At 38.0% G+C, this 13,603-nt stretch overlaps 1 protein-coding gene across 1 annotated transcript in view; it reads right to left on the reverse strand.

The window, feature by feature from the left end:
* Positions 1-4,276: 4,276 nt before the first annotated feature.
* LOC115213696 (protein strawberry notch homolog 1) overlaps positions 4,277-13,603 on the reverse strand; it is a 90,412-nt gene continuing 81,085 nt past the window's right edge. Inside the window, exons 29-31 of the mRNA XM_029782593.2 lie at positions 11,061-11,137; positions 9,963-10,159; positions 4,277-8,512 (exon numbers count right to left, since the gene is read on the reverse strand). Of these exons, the coding sequence (XP_029638453.1) occupies positions 8,379-8,512; positions 9,963-10,159; positions 11,061-11,137 (408 nt within the window). The 3' untranslated portion in view covers positions 4,277-8,378. The remainder of the gene's footprint in view (positions 8,513-9,962; positions 10,160-11,060; positions 11,138-13,603) is intronic.

Here is a 13,603-nt window from a genome sequence, read left to right on the forward strand (position 1 = left end):
GGTTGGCCCGAGACTATAGTAGAAGACATTTGCCCAAGATGCCACGCAGTGGGACTGAACCTGGAACAGATATATATATTGCTTTATTGCCCACAAGGGGCTAAACATAGAGGGGACAAACAAAGGGATTAAGTCGATTACATCAACCCCAGTGCGAAACTAGTACTTGATTTATCTGCCCCGAAAGGATGAAAGCAAAGTCAACCTTGGTGGAATTTGAACTCAGAACGTGACGACAGATGAAATACTGCTAAGCATTTCACCCGGCGCGCAAACATGTCTGCCAGCTTGCTGCCTTAGACACACAGACATATATATATATATATACGTTGAAACCGCATGGCTCAGTGGTTAGAGTGTCAGGCTCACAATCATGAGGTAGGTAATTCAATTCTTGGACTGGGCTGTGTTGTTCTTGAGCAAGACTCTTTATTTCACATTGATCAAGTTCATTCAGCTGTAGAAATGAGTTGCGACATCTCTGGTGCCAAGTTATATCAGCCTTCGCTTTTTTCTAGAACAACATCAGTGCCATGGAGAGGGAAGGCCGGTATGCATGGATGACTGCTGGTCTACCATAAACAAATTTGCCTAGACTTGTATCTCAAAGGGGAACTTTCTAGGTGCAATCCCATGGTCATTCATGACCGAAGGGGGTCTTTTATAATACAACAGGCTATTTTCACTTTCCATCTACCAAATCCACTCACAAATCTTTGGTCAGCCCAGGGATATAGTAGAAGGCACTTGCCCAAGATGACACTTCCTGGAACCATGTGGTTGGGAAGCAAACTTCTTAGCACATAGCCATGCCTGCATCTACGAGGGGAAGTCAAAATTTATCCACACTTTAACCTTAACATCTTTATTATTGAACAGTTGTATACTGTCAACTTAACGTGACAGTCCCATAAAGGGAATCACACACCGCTGTTTAGCCCTAGGAAGCATCAACTCTTCCTGTTGGCCGTGACGCATTTCCTGTGTCCTTATGTTTACAAGGTGGAGACAAGCACCCCCATCCAGCTAAGCCTGCATCCAGAGACTAGTTTCTGAGTCTTGCTCGTCATCAGTCTGGAGTAGCATGGCTTGCTAGCTGAAGATGCCTGTCTAGACCTTGTAAACATATAATAATTCCAGTGAGATAAATCCACTGATCACAAAAAATAGAAATATTATATTTCTAAATATTTCAGGGAGATATAAGCAGTGGTGGTACGATAGGCATCTGCAGCTAGCAAGCAGTGCTACTCCAGACTGACAAGCAAAATTTAGAAACTAGTCTCTGGGTGCAGGCTTAGCTGGATGGAAGTGCTTGTCTCCCCTTTGTAAACATAAGAACACAGGAAATGTCAAGGCCGACAAGAAGCGTTGATGCTTCCTAAGGCTAAATAACGGTGGTGTGATTCCCTTTATGGGACTGTCACGTTAAGTTGACAGTATACAACTGCTCTATCGTACCACCACTGCTTATATCTCTCTGAGATATTTAGAAATATATTTCTATCTTTATTATTGTCACACTGCCTTCTGTGCACGTGCACTTATAGTTGGTACTATTGTGGTCATATAATCAAAGTTTGAGCCTGAATACGCCATTTTTCTTTATGGCTTTACAGTGTAAGCATGGCTGCACCACTGGTAATGTGCATCAAAGAACTAAGGAGCAGTGATCTGATTGCTCTGGAAAAGAGGTGTACAATCAACAGTGCAAGATACAGTGCTTTGCTAGCTAATAAACTGAAGACAGCAATTCGCACCAAATGCCGAAACCTATTGTCGAAGTTTTGTTGTTGCATGACAATGCATGCTATCACATGGCTGCCCAGACCTTTGAAAGCATTAACCTATTTCTTTACTACCCACAAGGGGCTAAACACAGAGTGGACAAACAAACGGATTAAGTTGATTACATTGATCCCAGTGCGTAACTGGTACTTATTTAATCAACCCCGAAAGGATGAAAGGCACAGTCAACCTCGGCGAAATTTGAACTCAGAACGTAACGGCAGACGAAATACTGCTACGCATTTCACTCCGCGTGATAATGACTCTGCCAGCTCACCACCTTACACATTGAAAGCATTAAACAATTGGGTTTTGAGGTACTGGAACACCCTGCCTACAGACCAGAGCTTGCCCCTTTCTGACTATCATCATCTTTGGATCACTCAAAGATGGTTTACAAGGTCGATGATTTCCTATGGATGATGTGAAGTAAGCAGTGAATATGCAAGCTTGTGGACCAGTGGACCAAGGACATCAAAAAAGGAGACTATATATCTGTTTATCTCCTGCTTTTGTGTAAATATATTGAAAAAACAAGAGCGCGTATAATTTTTGACTCTCCCTCGTATATAGTTGATTAATTTAACCCATAGCATTGCTGGGAGAGGTAAAATGGGAGAGGGAAAGCAGTTTTTAGTGGGGTCCCCCCACTTTTTTTTGTAATGAAATCAAAAATTTAAAAAAAAAAGGAACAATTTATTGGAAAAAATTTTTTCTTTTATTAAAAACATTTCATGTTTAGAACTTTTAGACCAAAATGGAGTTTGATATTGTGTAAGATGGAACTTATTTCAGTTGTCACCAACACAAGAGATGAATGAAGGAAATGTCTTTACATAAATTATGTAGAAAGAGCCAACTATATCCTGTTATTTCTACAATCATACTTTGAGACAAGTTTCTTTTGGTAACAAAGAGGCATAAAAAACGTGAAGCTGAAAATAATTCACTGAAACCATGCTTTACCTAGAAGCATTTCAAAATATATAATCATTTTAACAGGAGAAGCTAATCTCATTCTACTGGAAGCTTGTTATATAAATAAAAGCTGACACAAACCTAAAAAGGTACCAAGGAAGTTAAATATTTCGCTGCAGATTTCAAAGTAGACATTAAATTTTTTTTTTTGTTTGTTTTAATAATTACATAAAGATCTGTGTGGGGGAAGAGAGAGACAGAAACATCTAGAAATCTCTCTTACAAATAGTTAATCACTAATCTGTTGTTCAACAGAAAGCAATGAAAGAAAAAAAAAGGTGATACTTTACAATGGAAAGCATGTTTTTAAAACTACGTTCTACATACTTATTTAATCTTTTATTAACAATGATACATATAGCAATGTTTTTTTCTTTAAGCTTAACCCTTTATCATTTAAGCCAGTCATATCCAACCCAAATATCCTACTTGTTTTATGTTCAAACCATCTAAATTTGGCCTCTCACACCTACCCAATGTCCATTTTCCATGCTGGCATGGGTTGGACGGTTTAACTGAGCTCTGGAAAGCCAGCAGCTGCACCAGGCTCCAACCTGATCTGGCAAAGTTTCTACAGCTGGATGCTCTTCCTAATGCCAACCAATCCAAGACTGTAGTGGGTGCTTTTAACATGTCACCAGCGCAGGAGCTAGTCAGGCAGGCCTGGCCTTGATCACGTTTGGATGGTGCCTTTTACATGCCACCAGCACAAGAGCCAGTCAGAGGGTAAAGGCATCACCCACAATCAGTTGGTGCTTTTTACATGCCACTGGCATAGGAGCCAGTCAGGTGGACCTGGTATCAACCACATTCAGATGGTGCTTTTCATGGGATCCAATCAGCAGGCACTGGCCCCAGCTATGGTATTGGTTTTACTTTACTCAACAGGTCTTCTCAAGCACATCCGGTCATTTTAAAAATAAACACTCACATCATTGAACTCTCAAAGCTATGAGATAATCCATGATTAATTCAAAACAATGGGATTAAATAAGCTTTACATTTGACAGAGTAATCTGAATGCTAAGGAGTTAATCAAAGGACAGCACCTATAACCTCTGACAGGGCTGCCAAATCTGATGGAAGGATAAAGGAGAAATAGTGTTCTGTGAGTAAAGAATCACATCATATAGTGAGGACTGTTTGGGGTTAGAGTGTACAGTTTGTGTTCAACCTGGCCAGATCTGGCTTTTCACACCTATCATACAATGTCATTCTAAAAATAAACAACAATCATAATCTTGAAGCTACAAGTTAATGCATGATAAATCTAAAACAATGTGAATAAATAAGGATTACATTTGATAGAGTAAACTGAATGCTAAAGGGTTAATCATGTATCTATGATTAAAGTGAAGAAATTTCAGAGATAAATTAATTGAAAAACAAAACAAAATATAAAAATGAGGATGAGATTATCTGCAAAAACAAAGAATATTTTAATACATCTATAAATATTTTTTTTTTAAATAATTAAGAAGCAGAAAAAGAAAGAGGGAGCAGACAAAGCTTTATATTGAAGTATTGAATTTTATTTATTTATATATATATATATAAACATAAAGCTAAATGACAGCAGTTCTGGTAATGGTAGTATCTTGGCGATCTGTAATTAAATAGAATGCAACAGACAGAACAATATACAGGAAAACATATTTATGAAGAGAATATTTGGAGACGAAAAAAAAAAAAAAAAAAAGGTAAAAACCTACATTTTAGATTTTATTTGATTATAATATAACTATAACTGAATGGTGAGAGGAGAGATAAATTGAGACTTGAAAGCCACAATTCTCATGTAATTGGACTAATTTTAATGAATAATATCAATGAATGTTTAATGTTCAGTACAAAGTCAAATTGGTAATAATTACATATGAATACATTATTTAGTCACCACTTAGTGACTTGAGTAAAATGTTCAATAAAATCTTTCCCTGGAGTAGCAACAGGACAGGTGGATTTTACAGCTAACCGGATCTCCCAGCAGTTGTCATACATCATATATATATATTATATATATATATATATATATTAATGTATGTATATAAAATGTTCTTCTAGATACATTTAATTTGTTTTTTTTATATCAAGCAGCATAATGGGGAATTCGTATTATGTTTTTTTTTATTATATTTTATTAACTAAGCTGTAACAACATACACAAACATTGAAGAGAGGAGAATTGTTCTTCTGTCAGACAGAAATGCAGGATTAAGAACCAAAAAAATATATGAAAAATAAAATCATGAACTGGATGAAGTAATGGTGAAAACTAATTTTTACAAATTTGGTAAGGGCCACTTTTAGGAATGGCAGCTTGTTTTAAAACATACACAAGCAAACAAAACAAGAAACAATAAAATGCAGTTTTCATACCACGTGTGTGTGTGTGTATATATATGTATATGTAGGGGTACTTTTCAAGTTACAGCTGATGAAACTACTGTGGAATGTTTAAAAAAAAAAACCAAAAGGTGGGGCAGAGTTCCCGCCACTGTTTAAATAAACAGACATATAAGGTAAGCAGATGTACATAGACACAATGAAAAACTTTTCCTCTCAACAAAAATGCTTCTTTTAAATTTGATGTATGTATATGTGAGTGCACATATATGTGTGTGTGTGTGTAGGTAGGTATGTATATATATACAAACTAGTGAAATTAATGTTTGTTTTATCCATCTTACAAATATTTACTGCTTTTAGAAGCAGCTACATTTCTGACTCGATTAGAATATTTCTATATATATATTTTTTTTGTTTTGATATATATAAACTCTATGAATCTCAATTAGATTTTTCCATCTGAGGAAGGTGATACAGGAGACATTTTCATGAAATTGAGCACAAAAGTTTCAATAACAAGCATTGATGATGACAAAAAAAATGTTTGGATGTAAAAACTTTGAAAAAAAAATTTAATAAATAAATATCAGGAAAAGTTGATTAAAAAAATAAATAACACATACATTTGGACCCATTGACTAAGAATTGAGTGAAAAAAAAAATTTTTTTTTATGAAGTTTATCTGAAATAATATCACTAAAGAAAAATTGTCACATGCAAAATTTTGTAGGTGACAAATGTTTTGTATGTAATTTTGTCATTCACAGACACACTCAGATATATTCTCTCTCACTAACACTGAAAATTATTACCAAGAATATACAGACAAATTGAGTTATATACTTCTAAAACAGTTTTAAATGTTTGGTAATTTTTTTCTTTTTTTCTTATATTCATTCAAGTTTCTAAAATCTTTAACCAACTTGAAAGGTATCAACTGAAATATGGCATAAAATTTGAATTTTTTTTTTTTTTCTTTTTTTCATGTATGTAATATTCTACCAATGGTGTGTGTGAATGTCAAATAGGTTTTGTTGAAATGAATATTAAATGAAAATGTTGATAAGAATTAACTAAAATTCTGACATTAAATTCTGAGTCGAAATCATAAACAAAAACGGGATCTCTTAAGAATTATCAAAATTGATAATTAATGAAATTCATCTAATTAGATAAGATCCATTAACAATATCAATTCTTTGGGATATTCTCCTGAATAAGAATTAAATACTAATCACTTATTCTAATTAAATTTTCCCAAATCAAAACAGTCTCTTTGCTAGGAGAGCTAACAGTCACATCTCCCTCAAATTACACTCTGCTTTAAACAAGGCTGTTGTAGTACTAGGTATACTATGCCTGCAAATAAACCTAGGTACAGCAAGAATACATTTGATCATAGGTCAGCTCAATCAGGGCAAACCTAGGGCTAAACAATAACATCGTTACTCTTGAGGATTTAAGGAAGATGCTTGGTTTTTTTTTTTTTCAAACTTTATCTAAAAATTACTATTTTCTTATTAAAAATGGATTTCTTTTTCACAATATCTCAATAGAAATATAAAATATATTTTGGTAAGGACTCAAAACTGAATACTTAAAAAGTAGGGAGAAGGGGCAGGGGTAAAAAAAATCAGAAACAGCCTCGAATCTGGATATTTGCCTTTGGCACTTTGAGGAATGTTGAAAGAATAATTAAGGAGAAATTATGATAACCAGTCTAATGAAGAATTAACAGACTCAATAAACATTTAATTCAAGGTAAATCAGTTGTAATTGAGTTAAAGAACTTCCATGAAGAATTTCGTTCATTCAAGTTTCATCTCTGCAATTGGCAGTGAAGAGATCCTCAAAATGGTTGTAATTAGGTGATGGTGATGTGGTGGGGTGGATGCAGTGCTGCTCAGATTATAATAACCACCTGTTTACAGCTGAAGCATTGTTCTAGTTGATGAACAAATGGAAAAGAGGAATATTATATATAAAAAAAAAAAAATTAAAAAAAAACGAAAATGTGTATGTGATTGTTCTATGAAAAGGCAGCTATAAAAATGGCAAATATAGTTACAATAGAAATTAGCAGCAGAATAGGAGAAATGAATGAGAAGAAAAAAATTACATTCCTATCTAGACTGCCGTCTATGTACCACAAATGCTAAGCTGTAGTAATTTTCACAGGTATTACATTTTGCAGATATGTGTGTATATGTATATATATTTATATACATATAGACATACACACACACATATATATATAGATGTGTGTGTATATACATATATGTGTGCATGTTTATGTGTATGTATGTATATATATATATATATATATATATATATATACACACACATGCCCACACAGACATGCATGCACACACAAGATGTACACGGAGAAACCTTTTAAAAGTCCCATTTACAATGGATGCACTTTGAACACATTCTAATATAACTGACTATATTGATAAGGAACATCAGTAAAAAGTTGATCTTCAACGGGTGTCCTGATTCCATAGGCAACAATCGTTAACTGGGATAGTATTTCCAATCAGTTGACAAACTGGTCAATAAAACTGTTTTTTAGAAATTTGCTTAGACACCAAACTCTTCCTCCTCCAGTTCAAGATGTAGTCAACCTCACATATACACCCTTTGAATTTCCACCACAAATCTACAGTTATCTGTTGATAAACATCAAGGATATCATAACGTGTAGGTTCACATTCCTGGTCCTATGGGAAATAGGCTGCCTACAGTCGTAACAGGTTTTTCACATAATTATATTTCAACAAAGCAAACAGAGGTTTGAATATTGGTTCCATAGTTGCTCAATCAAGGACAAGAAAAAACAATAATAATAATTATGCTTATGTCAAAGGTTGAATTGGATGTGAAAGATTAACTTTTCATGATGTTTCTTCAAACAAAAAAAGACATTCTATTAAAATACAATTTTCATCAAGTCTCAAGAGATTCAAAGTTGCAAATAGTTTGTGTGTACACCAAATATACAAAACCCCTCAGACCCTGTGGTTATTTGATATTTTTTTTTATTTAATTTTTTTTTTGTCTTTTAAATGGAATCCAGTATAAATACCAAATAAAATGGGAAACAAAAATACAGTAAACAAATCCCCACAAAGTAAGAGAGGTTCAGCAATGACAATATAACAAATGTAAATCGCAGTCTCTTTATTATTATTATTAATATTATTATTTGATGAAAGACACATGGTAGTGAGCTCCTGCTTACTACCCCAGTGGTAGGGAGATCATAAAAGCACTGGCATACTGAGGTGCACGTTTTCATTGACACTGTTGTCTGGAGTTTCTGTGTATGTGTGAGCAGAGTCTTGAGATAATACATTACACAAGGCTTTCAAACAATTCCCAGGAATTAAACTTCCTACAAACAAGAAAAGAAAGGAAAAGTGTAATAATTAAATCAAACTATAAAATGATAATACTTCAATGATCAACAAGCTGTTAACATCTCTCCTGTTAATCCCATCATTAAACATCCATTCTTCCATGCTTGCATGGGACAGATGGAATCTGTTTAGGCAGATCTTCAGCAGGATGCCCTTCCTGTTACCAATCCTCGTCTGGTTCCATACAAGGTAATAGTTTTCCATAGCCAGACAAGTTTCACAGAAGACAGAAAATGAACAATATATAGATGTTTTCGATCTAGTTTGGATTCTTTGCCATTAAATTTGAATTTTTCAATTGGTGCTCAAGCCTTGAAAAAAAAAAAAAAGAGTTAAACTACATCAGCCTTAAGGGGATACATGTCTATCTTTTCTAACTCGTCCAGTAGAGCCCACCAATTGATATCTGAAAAGTTTGATGAAATAACTCATGAACACTGCGATAGCTTCTACTAAAAGGCAGCTCCGTTACGTCGACCGGTCTGAACAAGGGGAGATAATAAACGAGTGATTCTTTTTTTTCTATTATCCTCCCTTCTTCAGACCAGTCGACGTAACGGAGCTTTTCATAGAAGCTATCGCAGTGTTCATGAGTTATTTCATCGAACTTTTCAGATATCAATTAGTGGGCTCTACTGGACAAGTTAGATAAGATAGACATGTATTCCCTTACGGCTGATGTAGTTTAACTCCTTTTTTTTTCAAGGATTGAGCACCAATTGAAAAATTGAAAAATTCAAATTTGATTGCAAAGAATTCAAATTTGATTGCAAAGAATTCAAATTTAATGGCAAAGAATCCAAACTAGATCGAAAACATCTATAATTTGCATGATGTTGAGACAAGGGTACACACACACACACACACACACAAAGGGCTTCTTCCAACTTCCATCAATAAAATCCATTTATAAGGATTTGGTCAGCCCAGGATTAAAGTAGAAAACACTTGCCTATGGTGCCATGGAGTCGGACGGAACCTGGAACCATGTAGTTTGGGGAGCAAACTTCTCGTGTAGTCATTTAACTGTGGCCATGCTGGGGTACTGCCTTGAAGAATCGCCCTTGATGCAAATTATTTTGTTTAAGCCTGGTACTTATTCTATCAATCGTTTTTGCCAAAAAGCTAAGTTACAAGGACATAAACACACCAACACCAGTTATCAAGCAATGGGGGTGGTGGACACACACAAACAAACACACATTTATACAGCAGGGCTACATTCAGTTTCCATCTACCAAATCCACTCCCAAGTCTTTGGTCAGCCCGAGGCTATAGTAGAAAACACTTGCCCATGGTGCCGCACAGTGAGACTGAACCTGGAACCATTTGGTGTGGGAACAAACTTCTTACCATATGCATATTAGTTCTCACAAAAAAAAAAAAAGATACAAAAGAAGAATAAATAAAGCAAACAATACATACCAACAATTCTGCGATTGTCATCAGTTCGAAGTCGGATTATCTGCATTTTGGAGCTGGCACCTCCGGGTAATGATGCAAGCACACTCTCTACTTTACTCCAGACACTAAGGACTGAACCACTTAGTACGTGGTAAGTCCTTGTACGTAAACCTATTTCACAATGTAGTCCCATGCTTGTCTTTTTACAATTTCCTTTCCTATAATCAAGAAAAAGACATATCTTAAGTAATAATATACATCATCATCAACAGATTGTGATAAAGTCCATTTTCTCATGCTTGCATGGGTGCGGTGAAATTTTTTGAGAAAGAGTTTCTACAGTCAGATGCTCTTCCAGTCACCAACTCCAGCTTGTTTCCAAGTAAGGTAATATTTTCCCCCATGCAAAACATAATTGTCACCACTACTGCATGAACCTGAAGATTACATAGTTTAATGCATGAAAGTACTAGTTTAAACAGAATAGACATCATTTCTTTATATATTATATTATATTATTATAAGATTGTGAACATTCGAGTGAGATCGTTGCCAGTGCCAGTACCGCCTGACTGGCCTTCTTGCCAGTGGCACATAAAAGCACCCACTACACTCTCGGAGTGGTTGGTGTTAGGAAGGGCATCCAGCTGTAGAAACTCTGCCAGATCAGATTGGAGCCTGGCACAGCCATCTGGTTCGCCAGTCCTCAGTCAAATTGTTCAACCCATGCTAGCATGGAAAGCAGACGTTAAACAATGATGATGATGATATTGTCATTTAATGTCCACTCTCCATGCTAGCATGGTTTGACATGGAGCTGTCCAAACTTCACCTGTCTGTTATGGTGTGGTTTCTATGGCTGGATGTCCTTCCTAACACCATAGTCTTAAATCATTCTTCTTTTGTTAGACTTATACTTATCAGTGTTGTGACATTGACCAAATAACTGATCTCAACCTTATTCATACAAAAAAAAAAAAAGACACTATTGTCCATTTAGTTAACTTTCATGTGGAAAGCCTGACAAGAAACTAAACAAAACAAAATTAATGTTAAAAAAAAAAAAGGAAGAAAAAACAAAGAGCTCTTTGAAGCATCCTGTTTACATAAACTACATACCAGTAAGCATGGATACATGTTTTTGCTGAAGAGTGATATTGATCATTCCACCAACTGTGTGCTTCATCTGGCATCACCTTTATTTATAAGAAATACAGAGAGAAAAAAATAACTGAGTCAGGCGTAAACAGACACCAGTGATGATTATACAATATTTTATGAAAACTTCAAAACAAAATTTGTAAAAGTGTTGTCATATTTTTAAATCTTTAGTATTTAATCTAGCCAGATCTCTATTTCATATATATATATATATGAAATAGAGCCAGAGTGAGAGGTGAAGGTAGAGGAGATAAATGGCAAAGAGAGCATCATATGAATGAGAAAGGAAGGGGTGACACACAAGGTTGGTTACCCAGTTTCTTTCATATGTAAGTGACCAAGGTAACAATATTTTCCTAGAACAGGACACAAGTCCCTCACAGTGTCATTATCATTTAGTGTCTGTTTTCCATGCTGGCATGGGTTAGACAGTTTGACTAGGACTGGTAAGCCAGAGAGCTGTACCAGAATCTGATTAGGCTGTGTTTCAATGGCTGGATGCCCTTCCTAATGCCAACCACTGCAGAGAGTATAGAGGGTGCATTTTACGTGTCACTGGCACTGGCTATGACTACAATTTCATCTTCGGTGGACTGGGGCAACATGAAATGGAAAGTTTCGCTCAGGAATACAATGCACTGCCTGGTCTGGGAATCTAAACCACAATTTGAAATTGCAAGTGCAACACCCTAACCACCAGGCCACAAGCCTTCCCCACTGCATAACTGGTACTCATCTCATTAATTACAGAAGGAGGGAAAGGCATCTACCAGAAAAATTTTAATGTAGTTATGTGTGTGCGTATATATATATATATATATATATATATATATATATATATCATCATCATCATTTAGCGTCCGTTTTCCATGCTAGCATGGGTTGGACGGGTCAACTGGGGTCTGTGAAGCTGGAAGGCTTCGTCAGGCCCAGTCAGATCTGGCAGTGTTTCTACGGCTGGATGCCCTTCCTAACGCCAATCACTCCGCGAGTGTAGTGGGTGTTTTTTACGTGCCACCTGCACAGGTGCCAGACAGAGCTGGCGAACGGCCACGAACGGATGGTGCTTTTACGTGCCACCGACACGGGGCTAGACAGAGCTGGCAAACGGCCACGAACGGACGGTGCTTTTACGTGTCACCGGCACGGGGGCCAGCCGAGGCTGGCCACAGACACGGATGGATGGTGCTTTTACGTACCACCGACACGGGGCCAGACAGAGCTGGCAAACGGCCACGAACGGATGGTGCTTTTACGTGTCACCGGCACGGGGGCCAGCCGAGGCTGGCAACGGACGCGAACAGATGGTGCTTTTACGTGCCACCGACACGGTTGCCAGACAGAGCTGGCAAACGGCCACGAGCGGACGGTGCTTTTACGTGTCACCGGCACGGGGGCCAGCCGAGGCTGGCAACAGACACGGATGGATGGTGCTTTTACGTGCCACCGACACGGGGCCAGACAGAGCTGGCAAACGGCCACGAACGGATGGTGCTTTTACGTGTCACCGGCACGGGGGCCAGCCGAGGCTGGCAACGGACGCGAACAGATGGTGCTTTTACGTGCCACCGACACGGTTGCCAGACAGAGCTGGCAAACGGCCACGAGAGGACGGTGCTTTTACGTGTCACCGGCACGGGGGCCAGCCGAGGCTGGCAACGGACACGGACGGATAGTGCTTTTACGTGCCACCGACACGGGGCCAGACAGAGCTGGCCAACGGCCACGAACGGACGGTGCTTTTACGTGTCACCGGCACGGGGCCAGGCGAGGCTGGCAACGAACACGAACGGATGGTGCTTTTACGTGCCACAGACACGGGGCCAGGCAGAGCTGGCAAACGGCCATGACCGAATGGTGCTTTTACGTATCACCGGCACGGGTGCCAGACGAGGCTGACAGCGGACACGAACAGATGGGTCACTTAACCCCTGCTTTCTGATATATGATTGGATTTTGATTGTTCTCACTGGTCTTGCCGGGTCTTCTCACGCACAGCATACTTCCATAGGTCTCGGTCTCTGGTCATTTCCTTGGTGAGACCTAGAGTTCGAAGGTCGTGCTTCACCACCTCAACCCAGGTTTTCCTGGGTCTACCTCTTCCACAGGTCCCCTTAACTGCCAGGGTGTGGCACTTTTTCACACACCTATCTTCATCCATTCTCACCACATGTCCATACCAGCGCAATCGTCTCTCTAGCACACAACATCTGATTCCTCTTAGGTCCAACTTTTCTCTCAAGGTACTTACACTCTATCGACTATGAACACTGACATTACACATCCAACGGAGCATACTAGCTTCATTTCTCGCGAGCTTACGCATGTCCTCAGCAGTCACGGCCCATGTTTCACTGCCATGTAGCATGGCTGTTCGTACACATGCATCATACAGTCTGCCTTTTACTCTGAGCGAGAGGCCTTTAGTCACCAACAGAGGTAAGAGCTCCCTAAACTTTGCCCAGGCTATTCTTACTCTAGCCGTTACACTTTCAGCACAC

Source organism: Octopus sinensis, linkage group LG1 (assembly GCF_006345805.1).
Source record: "Octopus sinensis linkage group LG1, ASM634580v1, whole genome shotgun sequence".
NCBI lineage: Eukaryota > Metazoa > Mollusca > Cephalopoda > Octopoda > Octopodidae > Octopus > Octopus sinensis.